The sequence below is a fragment of the Lethenteron reissneri genome, chromosome 21 (genome assembly GCF_015708825.2).
Source record: "Lethenteron reissneri isolate LAM-NWPU_2019-01 chromosome 21, ASM1570882v1, whole genome shotgun sequence".
NCBI classification, from domain to species: Eukaryota; Metazoa; Chordata; class Hyperoartia; order Petromyzontiformes; family Petromyzontidae; genus Lethenteron; species Lethenteron reissneri.
In genome coordinates, this window is record NC_083799.1 from 9,126,348 (window position 1) to 9,151,490 (window position 25,143).

General features: G+C 50.3%; 1 protein-coding gene across 1 annotated transcript; it reads right to left on the reverse strand.

Annotated features, from left to right (window-relative positions):
* Positions 1–775: 775 nt before the first annotated feature.
* LOC133345188 (homeobox protein MOX-2-like) lies at positions 776–14,677 on the reverse strand. Its single transcript, XM_061555732.1, has 3 exons — positions 13,601–14,677; positions 7,251–7,438; positions 776–4,327 (listed from the first exon to the last, which is right to left on the reverse strand). The coding sequence occupies exons 1-3, from the start codon at positions 14,340–14,342 to the stop codon at positions 4,112–4,114; spliced, it is 1,146 nt and encodes a 381-aa protein (XP_061411716.1). The 5' UTR covers positions 14,343–14,677; the 3' UTR covers positions 776–4,111.
* Positions 14,678–25,143: the final 10,466 nt, after the last annotated feature.

Below are 25,143 nucleotides of genomic sequence, written 5' to 3' on the forward strand. Positions count from 1 at the left end.
TTTTAAGTTAATGAAGGAACAATTTGAATACTGAATTTACAGTTTGTTTATTGTTACTTGAATATCTGTTGTATATTCGCGTACAAAACACTGGAAACTCGCCGAGATGGTCAATCGCAAATATTGTTACTAAATGTATGTAGGAAGCAGTGAATATGATTAAGAGCACTTTTCAAATCTGTTATTTGAATTAAAAAAGTAATTACAAAGTAAAGAATTCCAATTTATACAAGGTTACGTGATAATATACCGTAATGTGTGTGCATATGCGTGGTTTTAATTTAGTATACGGCGGAGGATTAGGGATGTTTTATCCAGCAGTGGATCGAGCATGGCTGCGGCTGATGATGATGGCCTAAATATAGACACACACACACACGACGTACCCAGCTAAACAGTCCAGGGGGGTTCAAATTGTTTTCGTCCCAAGAGGACTAAGTCGGAAATATGTTTTCTCAACTCTGGTTTTACTGCATCCACCACATCCAGAAGATGAATATATTTATAGCAATTAATATAGAAAAAAAAATTAACATACAGAATTACTACTTATTACATTCAGTTCCCGAACTGAAGATAAGAAGCTCCCAGGACGCGGAGCGAAACGTCGGACATTGCGTAATGCCGGTCAACAAAACCTACGCGACAATCAGTGAACTTCCATTCACTTCGATGAACCCACCAAAACGCCTTTGTGTTGTTGTAAATAGGACCACGCATGTGCACGTAGCGACACGTGAAGAGTAAAGGACACACACGAGGGTAGCCGCGGGGCTAAGATAATCAACTCGTGTTTATTCTACACAGCAGCAGCGGCGGCATCAGCAGCAGCAGCAGCAGCGTGGTTCCACGGACGCGTGTCAGTCCGCACGCCAGAACTCAGACGGGCTAATCCCCTCCCTACACACGTAACACTGGTCCGTACTTTAATATATATTAAAGCAACGCAATGTCATGAAACAATTAAGCACGCTCACCATTGAGACGCTATTAAGAACAAGAGAGGAAACACACACACGCGCGCGCGCACACACGTCAAGCCCTTTACACTGTAAACATTGTGATCATCCTGAGTAAACACTTTAACGGTGGCACGCGCGCAACGCCGTAGTGTGTCGGATGTCCTCTGTGCGTATGGGTGCCAGACAAAGGCGCAGCCCTGCAATGTCTCGCCCGCCGTCACCGCCGGCGGCGATTCCCCTCTCGGAGGCTGCTTGTGGCCAATTCCTCCACGCTGGCCAGACGTCTCGGAAGAGGTGGATGTACACACACTTTACCCCACCCATGTATACCCGCTGGGTGGACAGAGCGCACGGGAGGAAAGAGCGGGCTGCGGTCGACGGAAGAACCTACTGCCACAAAACGGCAACCCCTTTGCACTGTGCTAAACACGACACCACGGCGAGCGTCGCGTATTGTGTATGACACGTGTGTATATTTAGCGAAGCGATACAAACTCTTGAGTAATTAGATTGTTTAAAATAATGATTAACTCGCGTGCAGCAAATTCACGCTCGCCGATTATGTGCCGACCAACATCAATATCGGGATTGAACCAGACCCCAGTCCTCGTGACCCACCACTGCGCTCCTGTTAATGGTTACCAATGATTCTGTTATCAAATATAGTGGGGGTGGGGGGATGCTAGTAAGACGCTGCACGCGCCTGATGATTGGTTAACAAGTCCCACGTGAAGTAACCGGAGCTGAGTGAAATTTAAAAGAAACGCAGCACACTCGCCAATGACACTCTGCGGCATTAAAAGGGAAAATGTTTATAATAGGGCGACGTTTCCAGCAAAGGCCCTTTAAATAGCACGTAAAATATTTAAATAGTTACGTGCTATTTACGTGCCCTTCATAGCACGTGAATATTTACGTGCTATGAAGGGATATTGCCCAAAACGTCGCCTATTGCATATTATTCCTTACAAAAGGCAGTGTTCTTTTGGACAACACTATGTTGCGTGTTTTGTTGTTGTTGCTGTTGCTGCTATTGTTGTTATCTGTGCCCGTGCACCATTGGCAAAAGCAGCATCACCAAAAAGTTCGCTTGATATCAAGAGCGCTCTCTCTCTGTCTCTCTCCACGTCACATGGGGCGCGCGCTCTTCACACCCCCCCCCCCCAACCGTCGTCGGGGGCGCTTCCGATGATGGCTGAGCAGCAGCAGCAGCAACAACAACAGCAGCAGCAACAACAACAGCAGCAGCAGCACAGTCCTCCGACCACAAGCTCGGACTCTCGTGCTTTTGTCTTTGCAAGGGGTGGGGGTGTTGGGGGGTCGGACTTCTCAGAGGTGCTGCTCACAGCTCCCTGTCGCCCCGAGGCCTCCTTGGTTTAACTGTCTGACCTGGGCTCTACGGTGGCGAGATGTTAACTATCTCGCCTGGTCGACAGGAGGTCGTGGGTTCGATGCGGATATCTGACGCCTGCTGTATATTTGGAGTGTGCGTGTTCTCCCCGTGGTAACGTAGATATTTCTTCAGCTCCTCCGGTTTTATTCTCCATATTTAGAAACATGCGTTGAGATAACAGTATTTGGCTCCTGTAAAAATGCCACCATGATAAGCCACGCTGTTGATCTATGATTAGTGGCCAGGTCGCTTCGAAAAAAAGAGCTCGAAAGCTCAGTGGGCCTTAGCTGTTATCTCCACTCCTTCAGGTACTGCCCGTCGACAGGCAGTGCAAGAGAGTGGATGCAAAGGCAAAGACCACCCAGCATCGTCTTAACATATTCTTTGGGGCAAGTGCTGTTTGCGAGTCGCACCTATGAAGGCGAGCGGCTCGGCACATGCGGGGGGTGGGTGGCCAGCACCACGCCTGGCGGCCTTTGTCTCCCCAGTGGCGATGTTTACACACCGCACCGCGTACTTGTTTAAGGCTGAGTCGACCTCGAGGAAGCCCAGGCCTTGTTCATATATTCGTCACTGGTGTCGGCCGTGAGCGTGAATCGAGCTCGGTTAGACTGGTTCAGAGCGCAGTGTGCTAACCGCTACGCCGCCGCTCCACATACACACACACGCACACAATCACACACACACACATACGCACACACACCACACTCGCCCTGCACTGCGGTCACTCAACATTGTCCTCCAAGCACATTCATGAAATTTGCCGAGCGTGATTTTGTTATCAACATATTTATAAATGTATACGGTGTGAACGCGATCATCACGACGCTGAGTTTCACTTCGCTCTATGCAATTTAGCTTCGTGTTCCCATCTCTCTGTCTCGTGTTCACCTTCTGCAGCGCTCACGCGTCACCGTGGCGTGCGCGATGAACACCACCACCACCACCACCACGTGACTTTTCTTTCGTGTTGTGCGCGGTGCTTTTAGCGCCACAGCGCGTGGATTTGTAGCGTTTGTTTTCATTTGTTTGCTGGTGACTTTGCGTATTTCATATCGGAATCGCCTCCAGTGCTGTTGCAGCTGGCGGCAATAAAAGTTGTTTACAAGTCTGTCTCTCTCTCTCTCTCAGTCCGTAACGGCAACGATACCATTGGGTTATCTCGGGGAAAGCCTCCCTGTGTCTCGCGAGTCTTTTGGAGGAGAAGGAGGAGGCGCGGGACTGCGTGGGATGGTTTGGGCGAGCTCCTTCTCAACGGGTGGTGTTTCTTCGCAAGAAAACGAACGCTCGACTATCCCGGGAAATAACCTCCCCCCCCCCCCATCACGAGTGCAAAGGTCCGCACAGATGGGTTCATCAATCCACTCGCTTTAATACTGCACTGCCATTTCCTGACCACCTCCCTAATTCAGCAGCACGTGCGGAATTTTTGCACATCTCTATTTGATCCACCGACCTTCAACTCCACGGCGCTGGTTCATGAGGCGTGCACCGCCATCTCCGACCCGTTCTCTATAACTCCCCCTTTGTCTTGTGTGTGTGTGTGTGTCTCAACATATCTCCCATTGATGCTGGGTGTCTCTCTCGGTCTCAGCGTCTTTGTTTCTTCCTCGTGTGTTTCAGTCGTGTCGCAGTGAATCTCCCGATGACTCCCGCTCTCCATCTCTTCTTGTTCTTCACGGATGCCGGAGAACCGAGACACGCGTGCGGACTCGCTGCTCTCGTCGGGAGTCAGAAGAAAGGAGGCGCCGCGTTCTCAGTCGGAGTCGTCGTCGCCGCTCTCGGGGGGGCTGCTGCCCTCGGCGGAGCGCCCTGCCCCCCTGTCGCGGCTGCCCCGGGGCCCGGGCAGCTCCGCGGGCAGCAGCTGCTCTTTCCGCACGTGCGCCAACTCCGTGTCGCGCACCGAGGCTCCCTGCTGCCCGCCCTTCACGCGCTTCCATTTCATGCGCCGGTTCTGGAACCAAACCTTCACCTGCGGGAGATCCAATGGGCGAATCATCACGATCGAGATGTCACCGCCATGGCCAAAGCCGTGGGATTGATGCCGCCACCACCACCTGACACCTCGCTACCAATGCGTTCTGCACATGGGGGGGGGGGGGGTGGCTGTTCACGGGGAATAAAAAAACAGGCCCTTTGTAAGGCCCTCTTGCGTGTGATGTCTAGAGCAATTTGCCCCTCTCCCCACATCTCCCCGTCCGTGCGGCCCTGACCCCCTAGCTGCTACACACGAGACACGCGGCTTCAACATTTCAAGTTGTGCCCTACCAGTGTCCCACCATCTCATCTCAGGTCTTCGCCTTCCTCGCTGGACTCGTGGAAACCGCTCCAACGCTTGTCTCAATAACCGGCCCTTCCGCCTTCCACCCAGCGCAACCATTACTCCCCGACTCGTGCGGAACAACGCTCGCCTGCCCGTGGACTCTCGTCCACTACGGCACTTCTCCATCCTGTCTCGCCTTGACATTTCTAGCAGCCATCTCTGACAGCTGTACTCAAATTCATACCAAGAGCTTATTTTCTAACTGATAGGCATTTTATTTTCATCAACTAAGGTAGACCCTCGAGATTCTCATAGCGTTTCATTACAGAAAAAAAATACGTGGGGATCCGTCTATTTAGAGAACCGATTACAATAACAGAGAAAATGTATGGAGATAAATACATTGTAATTCTCAGCCTGTCTCCCGCCGATATCAGTATATACTAATAGGGGTTTTCCCCCTTTTTTCTGGCAACAAAACTGACACCTTTTGCAAGGAATCATGTTCACATTAACCACAATACTTGCAGTAAAAAATGCAAAAAATAAAAGGTGTCAGTTTTGTTGCCAGAAAAAAAGGGGAAAAACCCGATTAGTATATTTTGGTACTGGCAAAGTAGGCCTCATGATGATCTCAGTATACTTCGTACATCTTTGTATGCGTGGATGTTGAACTTCTTTCGCACCGCTGTAATGCACAGGGCCATCGCTGTCACAGTATTCAAACAGTTATTGGGAGGGAAGTAATGGGACCACTAGAAATAATTAAGGTGTCTATAAATTAATCGTATTTTGTCGTTTTTCTCCAAATGCATCCTGATCGTACTAGCAGCGGCACGTCACGAGGCGAATAATCAACTCTGAACTCCCGCAGTGAGCAGTGTAACACAATGTGTGAGGGAATGGGCGGCAGAAGGAAATAAACTAAACTTAACAGCTAACTTTTTGTTTAACCAGGTCAGACCCACTGAGCTATGTAGCTCTTTTTTCAGAAGCGACCTGGCCGCAAATGACAGTTCAACGAAGTGGCCTATTATCACGTGGAAATGTATAGCAGCCAAATACTCTAAACGCACGTTGATTCAAAATGTGGAATCGAAAGACCCGGAGAAAAATCCACGCGACCACGGGGAGAACATGCAAACTCCAGATATACCGGCGTCATGGTCGGGATCGAACCCACGACCTCCTGTATACCAGGCGAGATAGTTAACATCTCGCCACCGTAGAGCCCAGGTCAGCCAGAGAAACCAAGGGGCCTCAGGGCGACAGAGAGCCGTGAGTAGCACCTCCGAGATCTCACACCTGTATAACATTAGCGAGCTACGTCCGAGATAACTTTAAGTGACTTTTTGTGTGCCTTACTCTGACATTTCGAATTCTCCGAGCGAGAATTGACCGAATAAAACGTTCCACGGGTAGAACAGCACGGGAAGGGGTGTGGGGTCAAGAGGACAATGCAGAGGTGGAGCAATGAAGCCGGTTCGTACGGCATGTGTCACGCGTGTGTTGTGGCATCACGGGGTTGGGGAGTGGGGGGGGGGGGGGTTTGAGGAAATCGCTGACAGAGGCGGCTCTCCACTTGAGGACGAATTGTGGCAGATTCGTGCTTTCATTGCAATGAGTTCCGGTCGAACAGTGTTCATGCCAGCCGGTGGCAGGACATTACTGTTATTCTGTCCATTCGTCCAATTTCCTCATGGTTTATTGGCTGTTATTGTACTTTTGCATTGATTTATGAATACAGAACCAGGCAGCTCAGTCGCCAGACTACAATTAATAAATAATAGCTGCGAATTATGATGGTTGTTAACGTAATGACAGCATCACATTATTCATTAACGAAATAGCATTCACATTATACGCCTCTACGTGCACAATTTGACAAAATATGTAACAACGCCAATGATAATTTGCAGCCCTCTATAGATCCACTGCTGGATGAAGGCCAAGCCGTGGTGGCCATGGTGGTTGTTTGACCACGCGTCATTACGCTGGTCAGAGCGGGCTTGGTGAAGGGATGGCAAAGGAGGGGTTCAGATATCACTCGGCACTGATTTTCGCCACGCTCTGAAATCGAACTCAGGTGGCTGATATTTTAGCGCAGTGTGCGTGCGAACCACTGCGCCATCGCTCTGGAACACGGAACGTCTGTTTCTAATTTTGACGGAAAAAAACTGCCGGTGTTGCCATCACTCAACGTGGAAAATCGCAGTGGCCGTGATTTTCTTTCTGCCATCTCGTATCGAACGTGAAACACGCACACTGCATATGAGGGTCTCGCCACGCCCCTAAAGGGTCCTGGGAGTTATTCGACCATACTTCACCACGCTGGTCAATACGGGTGGAAGGCGAGGAGCATAGGTTGGTACTAACTCTTTCAATAGCCGGCGCGCGTGGGTGTGTGTACGTGGATCTTGGCGGGGACCCACACCCACCACGGACATACACCCACTCACGCACCCCGCACATTCACGCGCACGTGGGTGGGTGTGCGCGTACGTGGGTATCGGCACGAACCCACACCACCCACGCACCTTACACCACGCACGCGCCTTACACATTCACGCACACCCAGCCGCCACGCACGCGCTCGCGGGCGGGCGGGCGAGGAGGTTGTCTCGGCACGCACCTGCCGCTCGGTGAGGTCGAGGTTGACCGCGATCTCGTATCGGCGCAGCCTCGTCAGGTAGTTGTGATGCGCGAACTCGGCCTCCAGCTCGCGGATCTGCTCCTTGGTGAAGGCCGTGCGCTCCTTGCGGGGTCGGGACCCCGACGCTTCGCTGCGAGGGCACGGCTCCGACTCTTCGGGGCTGGCGTCTGCGCGCCGCGCGCGAGTTCACGACGTTCACAGGTGGACGCATTGCGCGCTGACGCCGCGTCGACGGTGGTGCACAAAAGCACGCTTGATGACGTTTCGGGCAATGGCCCTTCTTCATAGCACATGAAGAAGGGCCACATAGGGGGACATTTCCAGCAGTGGATTAACAGAGGGCTGTTGCACGGTTTAAGAGCCGGAGCTGATTGAACAGCGAATATACGAACACTTGTCCAGGGAGGACACGCGGATACATCGACGCATGCGTTCATATGCAATGAAGAAGGCAAAGATCCCCCGTATATCTTTGAACAGACTGTTATAAGACAAGTGCTGTTAGCGAACACGTATGAAGGCCGGCACGGCACACGTAGGGGGTGGGTGGTCAACACCACGCCCGGCCGCCTTTGTCTTCCCAGTGCTGATATTTACACACCGCACGAGGTACTCATTTAAGGCTGATTCGACCTATTGGAGGCCCAGGACCGGTTCATATATTCGCAACTGTTATATTGGTCACCAGGTTTGTAGTACATTGTGCTAACTACTACGCAACATCTCCTCAACAAGTATACAAAATACCAATGCATACAGACACATGTATACACATTCATACAGACGCAGATGTACACGCACGCATTCATGAATTTACACAAAGACGAACACACGCAGCCGCGCAGACAGGATACCCATACTCGGGTGTGTGCGTGTGTATATGTTGTATATATACGTACATAATTCGTTTACAAATGGAAAAAAATAATAACCCTAAATAACACGTGTGCTATGAACAAGGGTCACTGCCCGAAACGTCGCCGATGATGTTTCCCTTTAAGTCAGAATTCTTGACGACCATGTTGAGTTGTTGTTGTTATCTGTGCATCACTGCCAACGCACCAGCAGCATCACCAAATAAAGTGTCTACAAAAGAGTTTGGAAAATCGAGAGGACGACTGTAAGACTGTATCTCTCTTCAAACATTAATACCTAAAAAAACATTTTTTTCCATGCACGTGTTTTAATTTCAATTGAAATGAATTGCACCGACTGAGTTGGAATAATGAAAACGTGTTGAAACTCGCACACGTGGAGCGATGTATCGTCGTGGATCGAAAGACGGTGACCGAGACACTTCGTGCGCCCTGCCTGGCTTCTACGAATGAGACCGCGGCATTGTCCGTAAATACAAATAAATAAATACGCACACAGATAGAGCATTCAAACACGCCAAGCTTCAACGCAGGACAAAATTATATCGCGCAATATTCGTCATCAGCACCGGCGTATGATGTCATCACGGAAGAGAGGGACAAGGCACGGGGGATATCAATGAAGGGGTCAATGCACAATTATACGATCGATCGGTCTCATCGACTCACGAACGGATCTCAGGAACGGAATCCGTTCGTAAGTTGGGGACTGCCCCGTACTCTGTCTGCTTATGAAGAAGGGCTCTTTCCGGAAACATCAGCCTTATTACGTACGGTATATGTATCGAATTTGAAAAGAAGAAGCCCATGACTCGTTCGGAAATCGCTCACAATTGATGTTCGCCGCGACTCGGAATATAACTAAGTTTACTGGAGTGATATTGCAATGCGCTAACCACAGCCCCACCGCTCTATGCAAGTATTCTTTACACCGGCACATTGTATAACATTGAGTAGGCACAGGACGTGCCTACTGTTGCAGATGATGTTACGGGGTCGTTAACGTCTGCATTAAAGTCTAAGTGGTGTGCTGCTCGGCTCCTGTTTACAGCGACGAGCCAGTGGCGGAAATTCCACACTCCTATGGCGGGGGCGAACACGGGTTTTAACGTGTGTGGTTATTATGCTATAATCGACGTGTATTTGACAGCAGACGGCAGATGCTTGCGTAGACGCGTCTCGAGGATTGTCGGCCGTTGCAGGGTACACACACGCATTTAGCTGATAAAGTGGTGCAGGGCAGGGCCATGCGAGGCAGTCAGTGGCACCTCAACCGTTGTCGTGCAAGCATCTCGCGGACAAAGACAAAGATCCCCCCGTATAGCCTTAATAGACTGTTGGGGCAAATGCTGCCGTGAGCGAGCACCTATGAAGACCGGCATGACACACGAGGGGGTGTGTGGCCAGCGCCACGCCCAGCCGCCTTTGTATCGCCAGGGGCGATGTTTACACATCGCACCAAGTACTCATTTGATGCTGAGTCGACCTAGGGGAGGTCCAGGACCGGTTCAGATAACCGTCACTGGTGTTGGCCTTGACTTAAAGCTTTCGTGGCTGCAGGAATTAATATTCTTTGGGTCTTTCGGTACAGTCACGTCGATAGGTTCAAAGAAAAGAACAAAAACTACGACGTTTCGATCGCAACACAAGCGGTCATCATCAGGAAAAGGGGGTTAGCTTCTAAAGGCAAACTGTTTGTAAAGATTTAAAATGGGCGTAGCCCAAATGTCAGAAGCATGGGTAGGGCAGCTAATTTTAATGTAAGTGATGGGCAGCGGGCCGCGATTGGCGGTGGGTTTCCACCAATTAAAGGGCTGCCTGGTAAAAATTTGCATGTTAAGAGTGGCCTCCACGGCGAGTGCGCTGAGGTGGCTATGATAATGTGAGAGATTAGCATGTTAATGTAAGATGGCAGAGCCATTGCCACGTCGAGGTACGGTGCGCAAAGGTGGCTGTGTTGGTGTGAGAAATTGAACGTGTTAATGTAAAATCAGAGAGCCAAGAATAACAACTAACATCGGAAGGTGGCAGGATGGGAACATCACAGCCAGTTATGACTTAAACTGGTTGATAATGTCCTTCCTTGATGTGGTCATCTGGCCACATGGCCGACCAGCTCTGAACCAATTCCTCAACCATCCATATATACAGACACAGACACAATTTCAACCGAGAAGATGGGTACAAACTTAGCAATCATTGGAAGGACGTTATCAACCAGTTTAAGACATAACTGGCTGTGATGTTCCCATCCTGCCACCTTCCGATGTTAGTTGTTATTTTCAGCTCACCGATTTTACATTGACAGGCTACATTTCTCACACCAACACAGCCACCTTCGCGCGCCGACCTCGAAGTGGCGGTGGCTCTGCCATCTTACATTAACACGCTAATCTCTCACATTAACACGCTAATCTCTCACATTAACACGCTAATCTCTCACATTAACACGCTAATCTCTCACATTAACATAGCCGCCTCAGCGCATTCGCCGTGGAGGCCGCTCACCGATCTTACATTAACATGCTAATTTGTACCTGGCAGCCCTTTAATTGGTGGAAACCCACCGCCAATCGAGGTCGCTGCCCATCACTTACATTAACATTAGCTGCCCCACCCATGCTGCTGACATTTGGGCTACGCCCATTTTAAACCTTTATAAACAGTTTGCCTTTAGAAGATAACCCCCTTATCCTGATGATGACCACTTGAGTTGCGATCAAAAGGTCGTAGTTGTTTGTTATTTTCTTTGAACCTATCTACGTGACTTTACCGAAAGATCCAAAGAATATGGTGTTGGCCGTGAGTGGAAATCGAACTCGTTTCGCCGGGTTCGTAAGCGCAACGCTCTAACCGCTACACAATCGCCCCCCACTCAGTGGCACACACACACACATATACACCCGCCTTCACACTCAACCACGTGTTTATAAGGCAACTGCAAAACACTGACAATCATGCTATATTAGAAACAAAAACGTTTTGCTGGCTCGCTGGCAGGACGGCACCTGCGAATGGAGGGACGGATGGACACTCACTTCCAAAAGACGTGAAGGCTGCTAATACAGTACAATCATAACAATTGGTATAATGCACATCCCTTGGTCAATCCACGACTGGGTGAAGACTTTCCGCACAATTTCCCACGCCTTGTTGGTCATGAGGCGTTTTTTTTGCCATACTTCACCACGTTGGTCAGCGCGCGTTGGTGAAGGTGGAGGTGGGCAGTAGACATCAATCAGTCGCCACTGACATCAGCAATGGGCCAGAATCAAACTCAGGTCACCGGTTTCCCGCAATTGAAAGGATAATGGCGACCCAAATATTATTTCCCAGACGAATGCATCATTATCCTAAAAACAAATGTCATTAAAATCCATCATAAAAAGCTGATAATGACGTCATTTTAACGGATAGTTTATAACATTTGAGTTGGTGGCCTAAATTATGAAAAGGCCGCACATGCAGTTATTTCGAGCTGGTGGTCTGGATAAGGCTGATAGTTTTTTGGCATGCAATGCTATACACTCATTGCACCGTGTACCCCTCTGCGCCGCACTCGATGCAGCACATTTCGAGACCGCTACTGTGACATCCATCGAAATCCGTCGTCAACGCCAATGTGTGCTCATAATATCTCGATATCTACATCGGATCAAACCTCGCGACCGTCTCGCGACTCGTGTTTGGGCCACCCCTAACTTCTGCATCCTTCCGCTCCTCCCGCTGTGAAAACATCGACGCTGCTCCGTGCAGCTGTGTTGAAGCCCTACGTCCCCTCCTCCTCTCCCTCTCCGCATCTCTCTTGACCCTCTGCTCGCGTTACTCCGTTCCTTTTCCATCGTTTTTCCCAATCTTCATCTGCTCTCTCGCTTCCCTTTGCCGTTCCTTTCCCAGACAATAACATCATTGACCCTCCTGTAAACCCCTTCCCGTATGGGGTGCCACGGCTGGAAAGTTGCGAGTAGCAATCTTTGCACAAATGGCACGGACATACGTGTGAAAGAACTTCACGGCTCATGGGATTTCTCCAGGATAAATACAGATTCTGATTCACACACGCACATAGACATGTCTACATACATCCACAGTATGTACCCACAACGGATATATGCATCGACATATGCCTACACATATACGCAAACGTAAAAATACACATATACACACGCAGACACATATCTTCACACAAATACATAAAGACACGTACGTACGTGCATAGATACATACACTCACAAATATAGTATATATATACAAATACACACATCCGAGGTTTGTGTCTCATTCGCTCCGAACGTGGTTTTATATATATATAGGACTTGATTTCTAGAAGATAGAACGAAAACATTACAAGGTCGCACTCGATGAAACAAAAAGTGCACGCCACAAATGAACCACAATAGCTTGCTGATCTCGTCAAGGAGCATAAACCATCGCGCCATCTCCGGTCATGATTCTCGCAGCTGCGGCTTTTGACGAACCATCGGAAAAAGACGGTGGTCACCGCATCGCGCGGCGCTTTCAGATGCGCTTCTGCGACCGTCTGGAACGCTCTTCCTTCCGATATTAGGAAGCCACTGGAGCTACGCACTTTTAATATAGATTGAAAACGAGTTACTTTAGAACTGATTTTTTTGTGTTTAGTTTGTTGTCCTTCCCCCGCACCTCTGATTAGCACGGCGTGGCCACGTACGGTGCGAAAGAAGTTCAACACACATACAAACTCGCCTCGTTGTACAGGACTTGATTGATTCAAATAGAGGCACTCGGGCAATTACATCTCCTGCGTAGCAAATAGAGAGGACAGAGAGATTGAGTGGATAGTGAGAGTTGGAGACTGCTCTCTATTCCAATTTTATATTGGCATATGAATAATTGTAAATTGAATATTACATTTTTACTTTTAAGGCAGTGGTATATATAATCGTTTCCATGTTGTTTTTGCTCGTGCACCAGTACCAACGCAAGTACAGAGTTGCAGAGAACTTTATTAAAAGAGAGGAACTCGCCTCGTTGTATAGTACTTGGTTGATAGAAGAGAGGGACTCACCCAGTTGTATAGTACTTGGTTGATACAAGAGAGGGACTCACCCAGTTGTATAAGTACTTGGTTGATAGAAGAGAGGGACTCACCCAGTTGTATAAGTACTTGGTTGATAGAAGAGAGGGACTCACCCAGTTGTATAAGTACTTGGTTGATAGAAGAGAGGGACTCACCCAGTTGTATAAGTACTTGGTTGATACAAGAGAGGGACTCACCCAGTTGTATAAGTACTTGGTTGATACAAGAGAGGGACTCACCCAGTTGTATAAGTACTTGGTTGATACAAGAGAGGGACTCACCCAGTTGTATAAGTACTTGGTTGATACAAGAGAGGGACTCACCCAGTTGTATAAGTACTTGGTTGATACAAGAGAGGGACTCACATAGATGGTTGATAGAAGAGAGGAACTCACCGCGGAAAGAAGATTCCACCACGGGCTTCCTCCTGCCGGCAGTCTTCTTCCCGCACTCAGACGCGTTCGGCTGCTGTTGCTGTTGCTGCTGCGGCTGCTGTTGCTGCTGCTGTTGCTGCTGTTGCTGTGGCTCCAGGCTGCAGGCAGCCAGGCGCGGGGAGGTCTCCCCCGCTGAGGCTGCGCTCGTCGGAGAGGAGACCGGCTGCTCAGCGGCAGGGGCGACCGCGTGCAGAGTGGACGCAGCGGCGAAGTGCGACGACACTTGACGATGCTGATGCTGCTGCTGCTGATGTTGCTGCTGATGATGTTGCTGCTGCTGATGATGATGCCACACGGACAATTGCTGCTGCTGCTGCTGTTGTTGTTGCGGATGATGGCTGTGATGGTGTTGTTGGTGGTGGGTTTCTTGTTGGTGCTGCTGCTGGTGGTGATGGTGCTGGCTGCTGACGCTGCTGCTGTTGCTGCTGCTGCTCTGATGATGATGGTGGTGGTGGAGTTGGTGGTGATGGTGGTGGTTGCTGTGGTGGTGGTGATTGTGTCCGTTCGTCCGGGCCGTGAGCCCTGCGCCCTCGCTGGCTACAAACCCCGACGACACGAGGCACGAGGCGGCGATGTCGGGGAAGGGCACTCGCTCTAGGGCTCCGCGGCCGTGCAGGGCCACGGGTGGGAAGTGATGAAGCCCTGGCGGTGGCGGGACACCGCTGTGCGACTGGTTCATGTAGCTGAACACGGCGTGATCCATGGCCGATCTCTTCCAGCAAACGAAACCAACAATAAGGACCAAACCAAACAGAAAAAAACAAACGTAAAATATATATATATCTATGAAACCGCAACAGAATCACTCTTCTCCGTTGCGTCTCCAGTACCCCCACGCTGAACAATCCTCCAAGCGAGCAATCATTCGAGATTCTTGACAACAACACCAGCAAAAGCCACACACCTTCTAAGATAAAGGGCACTCAGTCACTCGCTCTATATAGACAGAGTCGCACGCGCACGTGGACGCTGCTGCCTCTGCTGCCAATACTGCGCTTCTATGTGGAGCGGTGGCAGCAAGCCGCTGCAGGAAGGAACCCCACGTCAATGAGAGTGATCCTCTCCCCTGCCCTTCCCTCCTTCAAGGCGCCTGCGTAGGAGGAACAGGAGGAGGAGGAGGGAATGCGATCCTCCTGTTATAAATAGAGAGTAACGAGAGAGGGGCGGTCTACGGGCTAACAGCACCACCACCATCATCATCACCACACGCGTCTTTTCCAAGCCGCGCTGTGGAGCAGGGAGATGCAAATAAGCCCCGAACGAGACACATTCCTGATTCACAATTGTTGTCGTTGTTGGGGTCAAATTGTGTCAATAATTTGTGTCGTGAAACCCTCCTCCACCCGCCACAGCCAACGAATTAAGGTGTCACAAACGTGGCCAAATTGTATGACTGCTTCAGCGGCACCCGCCGTTCGTGTCGTTGTTGGAGAGTTGTCTCACGACACTGAAATGGGTAACGGCGCTTCGCTGAGCTGACGGTTACAGCCAAAATGAATCACCTCTCAATCGTAATATCGGTCGCGAAAGCCGACCGCGTGTTGAAAAAAAATAGACGGATTCTCTACGAGGAACAGACTCGCGGGTTATATGCAAAGTAGAGCGCGGGGCGGGCCAGATATAATTATAGGGGTTAGTGGTGTGGGGGGAGAAGTGGGGGGGGGGGGCACCCTGCTTTGAGTCGAGCACGTGGGTGCTTCCACGTGCTCGAGCAAGGGCGCTTGATTAGCAAACGCGTTGTGCATGGGAGCCGTGGCGCAACGGTTAGCGCGCTGCGCTACGAACCCGGCAGAGCCCAGTTCACGGCCAACACCAGTGACGATTATCTGAACACGTTCCTGGGCTTCTCCTAGGTCGACTGAGCCTCAAATGAGTACCTGGTGCGCTGTGTAAACATCGCTACTCGGGAGATTAAGACGGCCGGGCGTGGTTCTGGCCACCCACTCGCTCGTGTGCCGTGTCGGCCTTCATCGGTGCCCGCTTAACAGCACTTGCCCCAACAACCTGGTAAGGCTGTACGGGGGATATTTGTCTTTGACGTGTGTATTTATACTCGAGTGTGTGTACACGTGTATGTGTGTATCAATACCTCACGTGTAGGCAGTGGCGTCGCTAGGATATTTTGCGCCCGGGGACGAACTATAAAATTGGCGCCCCCCCCCCCCCCCCGTTTAATCACAAAATGTAATTACATGACATGTAGGCTGTGTGTGGCGGGATAAATAAACTTTTAGGTTGAGGTGTAGATCTGTGCAGTAGTTTCAGGCTGCCGCGCCCGCCGCAATAAGTTATAATGTAACGTTGTAAGCCTCAGTTTAACACGTAGGCTTGTAAGCCTCATTTTGGCGCCCCTTTACCTTGGCGCCCGGGGACATATGTACCCCCCTGCCCCCCCCCCCCCCTAGCTACGCGTCTGCGTGTAGGATGCACACAGAGAACGTGTATCCACACCCGTATGTGTTGTGTACGCGTGTATGTGTGCATTCAAGCCCTTGCGCCTACACGTGTGTGTATGTGTGTGTATCTCGAGTTCTTACGCGTCTGTGTAGCCACACCCGTGCGTTAACGTGTGTCACACCGATGCGCGTATGTGCATACACGTGTCGGCTACGTACGGAGCGAAAGAAGTTCAACATACATTTACATACGTGTGTGTGGAATTATAGCCATATCCGTGCGTATATATATATATACATACGGGTGTGTTTGTAACCCGTGTGTGCACACCGACCAGTTGATGTGTACGTTTCGTCGCACGTGTGCGTATACTCACCCGTGCACGTGTAATGTTTCCATCCGTAGCTTGTGTGTGTGTGTTTATGAGTAGGGGAGCGGTCGTGTAGCGGTTAGCGCGCTGCGCTATGAACCCGGCGACCCGGGTTCGATTCCCGCTCACGGCCAACACCAGTGACGATTATCTGAACCGGTCCTGGGCCTCCCCTAGGTCGACTCATCCTCAAATGAGTACCTGGTGCGGTGTGGAGACATAGCCACTGGGGAGACAAAGGCGGTCGGGCGTGGTGCTGGCCACCCACCCCCTCGTGTACCGTTCCGGCCTTCATAGGTGCTCGCTAACAGCACTTGCCCCTATAGTCTGTTAAGGCTACACGGGGGATCTTTGTGTTTATGAGTATGCGCTACGAATGCGGCAACCCGAGTTCGACTCCCACTCAGGGCCCACAACAGCCTTAAGATCGGTTACCGTGTGTGTCTGTGTTTATGAGTATGCGAGTTCAACTTCCACTCAGGACCCACAACAGCCTTGTGTGTAAAAATCACCACTCGGGGAGACAAAGGCGGCCTGGCGTGGTGCTCGCCATACTCCTGTGCTGTGTTGTACCTTCATAGGTGCTCGCTATCAGCACTGGCCCCAGCAGCTTGTTGAGGCTCTCGGAGGGTTTCGGCAACCCCAGTTAAGATTCCCCTCTCGAAACAAATAATCGTGGCAAAATATCTGAGCCCTGCCTGGGCCTCACTTTAGTCGACTCAGCCTCAAATGATGGTCCGGTGCGAGGTGTAAACATCGGCACTGGGGAGACAAATGCTGTGGCTCTAGCCACACCAATCCGTGTTGTACATCTTTCATCGGTGGTCGCTATCAGCACTTGCCCCAACAACCTGGTAAGGATATATATATGGGGATCTTTGGCGTTGTCTGTATGTACGTATATGTGTGTATGTATCTTAATTTTGGAGCTTTCGTGACTGCAGGAATTATTCTTTGGTTCTTTCGACCGGAGCGGTGGTGTAGCGGTTAGCGCTACGCTGCGCTACGAACCCGGCGACCCGAGATCGATTCCCGCTCACGGCCAACACCGGTGACGGTTATCTGAACCGGTCCTGGACCTCCCCTAGGTCGACTCAGCCTCAAATGAGCACCTGGCGCGGTGTGTAAACATCGCCACTTGGGGAGACAAAGGCGGCCGGGCATGGTGCTGGTCACCCACCCCCCCTTTGTGTGCCGTGCAGGCCTTCATAGGTACTGCTCGCTAACAGCACTTGTCCCAACAGTCTGTTAAGACTATACGGAGGATCTTTATCTTTGTATATATATGTGTGTGTTGGGGGTGGGGGGGGGGAACTCGTGCTGTGGCGAGTCACCTGCTGTTGTCTATCAGTCGTGGCCGGGCGGCTCCAGACCAATTATTGTCGGTATTTTTTTTTTATGAGGGTGCGGTAGAGAAAGCGTGGAAAAGAAGAGTCGACGCAGAGGCGCTTCTCTCGCGCCAACCCCTTTCCAAGCGAAATCCTCGGCAGCGGTTTCATTCGATTGTCTCGCGACTCGTGCGAAGCAAGCCCCGCGCCAATCCACTGCTGGATTGAAGGTCCACCTCCCCAACGCCGTCGCTCGTGTCGGGAAGCACGCGTATTCGCGCGCGTGCTTCTCTTGCCTGTGAGCCGGTATAATAGTAGGGGCTTTTCCCCTTTTTTCCTGGCAACAAAACTGAAACCCTTTTTACAAGGATTAATGTCTGCATTAACCAAAATGCAAACAAAAATCACACTATGATAATACATGCATTGTCCTTGAAACTGATTGGTCCACACCAAGGGACGGCTTTCTTTTGAGCCTCGACCCAATTGGTGCTCGAGCAGAGGACGCCAAAAGGCGTACAGCTCAAAGACAATTCCACTATCAAAGTAATGAGGGCTCCTTATTAAAAGGTTTCAGTTTTGTTGCCTGAAAAAAGGACAAAAACCCTATTATTATATTTTGGTACAGGCAAAGAAGGTCTAATGATGTGAGCCGGTAGTGTAGCGGTCTGTGTATAGCTGCACTACTTCAAAATTCGGGGAACCGAGTTTGATTCCTCCTCACGGCCAATGCCAGTGACGCACCGGTGCTGGGCCTTCTCTAGGTCGACTCAGCCTCAAATGAGTACATGGTGCGGTGTGTAAACATCGCCACTAGGCAATCCAAAGGCGGCCGGGGGTGGTGCTGGCCCACCCACCCATCTCGTGTGCCGTGCCGTTCTTCATAGGTGCTCGCTAACAGCACTTGTCCCAACAGTCTGTTAAGGCTATACTGGAGATTTTTGTCGGTGTCATGTGTGAACATGTGTCTCTTGGGGTCATATACGTGTGCGTGTGTGTACGTGTGTAGATATGCATATGAAGATTTGTCTCTCGGCCATGTAAATGTGTGATGTACTGATGTGTGTGTGTGTACGAGTGAAAGCGTGTATGTATGGATAGCGGTCGTGTAATGCTTAGCGCACTGGGCCATGAACCCAGATATCTTAGATCGAGTCTGCTCACTACCAACACCAGTTTGGTTAATATGTGGACATGTCCTAGACCTCCCCTAGGTTGACGACTCAGCTCGTAAGTAAGTCTTTGGTTTTGTGTATAAAACATCAGTACTTGGGGAGACAAAGGCGGTCGGGCAATGTCCCCCACCCTCTCCACCTGCGCCGTTCCGACAACTATAAGTGCTCACTAACAGCACTTGCCCCAACACTCTGTTGAGGCTATACGGGGGACCTACTGGACATACCTTTGAAAAGAGCTTAATAACTCATATGATTCTATCCAATCTAAATAAAGGACAAAGATTTTGATTCTGACTTATGTCTTCGTGCGCAACGTCCGACGTTAGCGGCCCTTGCGCACATCCCAACACGGAGGAGCCACTCTTCTTCAAAGCGGCATCACGCCCCCCCCCCCCCCCCATCGCGAGGCCGGCCTGTCGCTAATCGGGAATTTCGTGCGTAATCCCGCTCTCCGGGATGACTCGGAGCGTGCCTGGAAGTTGACCGAGCCAGGCGAGGAAAGAGGACACCTCCTCGAGGAAGATCCGTGCAAAAGCCTCCTCTAGCCGGTGGGGGTGGGGTGGGGAGGGCACGTAAACGAGTTGGTTCCGCACGGGATCCGTGCGCGCGACTTGGATTTCTGCGGCGGTTACACAGAAAACAGCCTCACCGGGAATGCTGTCTGTCACGCAACATATCTATGTCTGTCTGTGTGTGTGGCGAAGTAAACATAGCCTGTTGGCTTTCAGACCAAACTCTGGCAGAGACCCAGAAGGCCGAACCGGACCGGAGTATGTGCTTGCTTAAACAAATGCTTCTTGGTTATATTTGTATGGAAAGCCAATATGTCGGTTGGAATTCTCTCGCACCGTACGTAGCCAACCGTGCTAATCGGAGGTGCGGGGGAAGAACAACAAACTAAACACAAGAAGCAGTTCTAAAGAAATGAGTTGTCAATCTAGACTTCACCAAACGTCACAACTATTGTTTAATTCACATGCATGTGGAGAGACAGCCGAAGATGCGGCACAGAAACGCATCATGAGTTTGCGTGGTGAAGTATGGTCGAATTAAACCCCATCACGACCCGCACGGCGTGGAGAGGCCGTAATCCAGCAGCGGATTGATAGAGGGCTGTACGTGTGCACGTGACCATAAGGTTAAAAAAAAATTTTCAATAACGAAGCTTCAAACTCGTGCCAGACAGCCCACGTGGGACGCACGGGTTTGTATCCATATAAGATCAAATATACTCGCAGCTTTGCACCCGTGACACAGGGGAGTACAGAAGAGTCAATTATTTAATTAATGGAAATAGAAGAAGGAACGGGAAAAGGAAGATAAATCATGGAAAATTAGTGGGAAATGAATGGAGAAACGGGAGAAGAGTGCCAGGAGAGATGAGGATAGAGAGGACGAGGCTGTACAAGGACCTCGACACCGCACGGAGCAGCGTCTGTTTTCGCAGCGGGTGGGAGGTGAGGAGGGATTCAGAGTGGAGGTGGCCACGCATAAGTCACCTGGTTTACGGGAGGCTTGAGTTGATTTAGATGTTTCGTATTCCCACGACGCGTGCGTACGTGGCCTGCATCATCATCATCATCCTCTAAATACAGCCACGGATATGTTGACGGATATTTGTTCCGAATTTCGCTCGTGACTCGAAAACCAAAAGTAGTAGCACAGGGATGCGCCAAAACACCATAAATCAACACACACACACAACACGATTCACAAAATGTACACATTCCTCTTTTAAGATCGCGGGAACCTGACGGGTAAAACGAGAAAATGCATTGCGCGGAGATGACTAAAGACTCGGGGAACTCATCTACCGCGCCGCACTATGTAACACGATTTTTGTTCCTGGGTAGTACGTGTTATTTTCTAAATGCTTATGCCTCAAAAGTATAGAAAATGGATATTATTCCCCACAAACTTTGCTTTTGTGACCAGGACTTTACGTGAAGGAATGACACAAATGCACACCGCGTTTTCTCATTGAAAATAGGTACATTTCAAAATAGCACTGTCCTGGTCACAAAAGCAAAGTTTGTGCGGAAAAATAATAATATCCATTTTCTGTACTTTTGAGGCATAAACAATTGGAAAATAACACCTAGTACCCAGGAACAAAAAAATCCATTTTTTTTTATTACACAGTATATAATCAATCGACGGATGAGCCTGAGCCAGGCTACGAGAACACGTGTCGCCCGCGCTTTGGACGAAGGCGAAAGTGTAGAGCGGGGATCGCTCCCCACCCACCGACGCATCCGTCCGTAACGAACCGTCGCGCCAACTGCAGCCGACGCGCCCGCGGTGTCGAGATGACACCGAATTAAGGCGCCGCCGGAGCTCTGTGCGTGATGTCTAATTTACAACGCCGGCGAGAATGTTGGCAGAGGTTGAAAGGCGGCCCTGGTGCCGTGCCCCTCCCACCCCCCTCCTCTTCCACCGTGGCCTTTAAACGGGATCTGCTGGGGCAGCCGCCGCGTGAAGGCGGGAGTGTTTTTAGTGCCCTCACTCCATTTAGATGATGTTTATTTTTGCCCAGGGCACGCCATGCTCATGCCTGCCTCTTCAGACGAGAACACACTCACCTCGCCTCCCTCCCTCCATGAAGAAAAACCCCAACCGACATCAGCCGTGACCAATCTACTGCTGGATGAATGCCTCCCTCCTCCACAATCCGCGGCCAACTTTCGAGATTATGCGGTTTGCTACTCCGCCTGGCACCTGCACACGGGCTGATTATCACCGCTCCATCGCTCCAACCCAAAACCATCCATGATGAGCACAGTTGCTTTTGTGTGTCCGATTTCTATTCGCTTTAATGCTCCTAATCTATTCTGTTTGTTTCAGTTTTGTAATATTGGTGAAGCCCAGATAACTTTTGCGAAATGAGACTAAACCTGGTCTCTTGAGTTGTTAAACAAAACAAACCTGAGCGAACCGAATAGTATTTATAGAACTATTCGGGTTATGCGAACGGGCTTATCCCATCGCTCCATCTCCGCGGCGGTCGCCCTCTCAGGCACGTTATTATTGCATTTGGCTGCCATTCAGCCACACGTATCGTTCATCGTCCATCACCCCTTGCAGCCATGACAGGTCCAGCCCAAACCGACTTATAAAAACAACCACGTGTACGGACATAAAGAGGAGGCATGAGCGTGCGTGAAAAATGAAACCCCGAGTGTAAACATTCAACACAAAAACAACTCAACAACACTTTGACGCATGTATACCACTCAGAGACTCTATAAACTTGTATTCGTAGCACCTGCTTGGGTATACATGTGTGCACATGTGTAGTGACTTAACTCGTAGATGCTAAGACTTGGAGGCTCTTCTTTTAATTAACCGAGCACCCTTTGCACAATACGCACCCTACGCTGGTACACACTCTTCTGTCGCTCGTTTATACACAACTCTACGTGGATTGCTCGCCGATACACAACGCGAGCCGTCTAACACCGACGGCGCTAAACCGAGACAGACAACTACCGTCGAGCAGTGCAATGTCGAGTGAAGACGACAGCGACGATGGCGACGATCTTCAACAGCACGAGGGGGATCTCACTCCAAACGACAGCCCCGAGCTCCCGCTCAGATCCCCCTTTTATGGTCCAAGCGTGGGCTCGCTCCGCCCCGGCCACGCCCCCTCTCTAGAACCTACTAGCGGGTTGCCGGGCTTCTCCCACGTGCCCCTTCTGTAACATTTCCCTCAGACATCTCCCTTCTGGTATATCACGTGGCCTGCTGACGTCAGGGCTGCTGTAAGCTGCAGATCCCCTTCCCCGCCAGCAGCCAGCGCTATGCTGCTACACAACTAATTCTATGTCACTACACACGTGAGAGCCTCTCCACGCCATGCGACTCGTGGGAGTCATCTGTCCAAATTTCAACACGCTGGCCAGTGCGTGTTGGCAAAAGCCGAGGAACATAGAAGTACAGCACAACAATGGACTTGGCTGCACTGCCCTCTGTTGCTCACAACCCAAGGCCAGGCTCAATGCTACAGAGCTCAAGCTTGTGAGACGGTGACGCGCGTCTCAATCCACTGCTGGATGAGACCCCACCCGACGCTGTGCATGTCGTGGGGCGCGGGGGCAATCTCGCCACGCTCTCACCACGCTAATCAGTGCGAGTTGGTGAAGGCGGGAAGCAGGGACGTGGGAGCATAGAAGCGGAACACAACAGTTGCGTGTTTTTAGTGAAAAATCGGCAGGAATTGATATTCTTTCGTAATTTGTACTCATATGCATACATTTATTTTAGTGACTTGCTTACCCATCATATACATTGCACTCTTATCGGTTTTTGTGTTGTTTGTTGTTGTAACTTTCTGACCCGCCCCTACTGGACACCCGTGAAAAACAGAGCTTCATAGCTCGTCGGATTCCCCCAGTGTCAATAAAGATTATGTTACTTCTGTTGACTTTGCTTTTTCACCCGCTCTCTACTCAACCGCACGATTTGCCTGCCACCAAATCACCCGGGAATGCGCCCGATCTCATCCGACCTCGCAAAGTCGAGCTGGGAACGAGCCCGGGGCAGTGTCAGGATAAGCGACCGCCATGCACAACAACGGGCTACTGCGACAAATACAAGTTGCCATTCAGGGGGTGCTGGTCAAGCCAAATAACGGCGTCAGGGGCAGTGGAGTGTATCAATGTGTATAGCGGAGCGTATGAAATAATCACATTACATGATATGATATCGATCACAGGCTCATATATGAAGCGATCCAATAAGTCTGCTTGGTTCTTTCGGTAAAGTCACGTCGAAGGGAAATAATAAAAATAAAACATAATTAAATAATAAAAAATAAACATAATAAAATATAATGTTTTATTTTTATTATTTTATTATTTCCCTTCTACGTGACTTTACCGAAAGAACCAAGAAGATGAATCCCTGCAGTCACGAAAGCTTTAAATCGAAATTCGATTCAATAAGATTAACCTCCATTACCCGTGCGAGTATATTTGTCGGCCGTCACAGAGAGGCCATGTGTTTTATATACGGGCCTAACTCGTATACATTTTACAAAACGCTGACGGACACTTGCATGTGCTGTAGTTAAAGCACGGTTTACCGTACGTTCTAAAGTATCGGTGCACTTAAGGGCCGCGTGAGTTGGTTCGAACCGGGGGAGTGGCCCGCTCTGCAGAGCGTTGCGTACTCGCTAGGAGGTGAAGGCGCAGCCCTGCAAGTGCTTGTTCACGCCACTTGCTGGGACAAGGGCCTCCACTACAGCGAGATGTATAGAGCCCCCCCCCCCCCCCATCTCGTCGAGCAGATGCTTTGGCCTACTCTTCCACACTCGCCAGACGTTTTGGAAGAGGTGGCGGAGTACCCACACTTTACCCCACTGCGCGCGACCTGCCTGCACCGATCAACTGCCTGTGGTGGCGACCCCTTATACCACTGTGGGTGAAACTTCAGACACGTGCCCAATGTTTCAGCTTCGCCGCGCCGCGCCCGGAGATCGAACTGGCGACCCTCACGCTTGCTACACCAGGGGTCGGCAACCAACCTGAGCCGCATGCGGCTCTTTCAGGACTGCTTCGCGACGTTATTTATTAAGGACCGACGTCTCGCATTCACCAGAGTGAATTGCGGCTCTTCTTATTTTGCACTCAACGAAGCCACGAGAAACGCAGGCGATCACGCGCCCCCCCCCACTCCCTTGTGACACATTTGCTTAAAATGCATCCGAAAGGACGGACCCAACGCCTCCCCGTGGGGTGAGCGCGCGAGTGGCTGTGGGTGGAATTTGAAGAGGAGTTGCGGGGAGGGGTTGCGATGGGAGCAGGGGTTAACCTCCAAACCTGTAGCGTGACCTCGCTTAAAGGTGGCGGGTGGGGGGGACAAACACAAACTCAGATTGGGGGCACGACACAGTCAATGTTAAACAAACTTTCAACAAAACGTTGAACGCTAAGCAGACAGTTTTCATATCGCGTGAAGCTTGCGACACACAGAAGGAGGATATCGCAGCGCAGCGGGTCAGTCGGCGTTCGCCGAGGCTGGCGAGCTTGGAATAAGACCCGCCACCGGGGTTAAACATTGTACCAACTTAACGCTTTCGTGACTGCAGTAATTCATATTCTTGGGTCTTTCTGGTAAAGTAACGTAGGTAGGTTGAAAGAAAATAAATTTTTTGTATTTTTTGTTATTTTCTTTGAACCTATCTCCGTGACTTTAGCGAAAGACGCAAGAATATTGTGCGACCAAACTTTA

Excerpts from the sequence above, each read along its gene's own strand:
- LOC133345188 (XM_061555732.1), bottom strand. The coding sequence starts at position 14,342 with ATGGATCACGCCGTGTTCAGCTACATGAACCAGTCGCACAGCGGTGTC. Across the intron at positions 7,439-13,600 it reads GGTGGAATCTTCTTTCCGCG|ACGCCAGCCCCGAAGAGTCG; the intron begins GTGAGTTCCTCT and ends CGCGGCGCGCAG. Across the intron at positions 4,328-7,250 it reads TCGACCTCACCGAGCGGCAG|GTGAAGGTTTGGTTCCAGAA; the intron begins GTGCGTGCCGAG and ends GATCTCCCGCAG.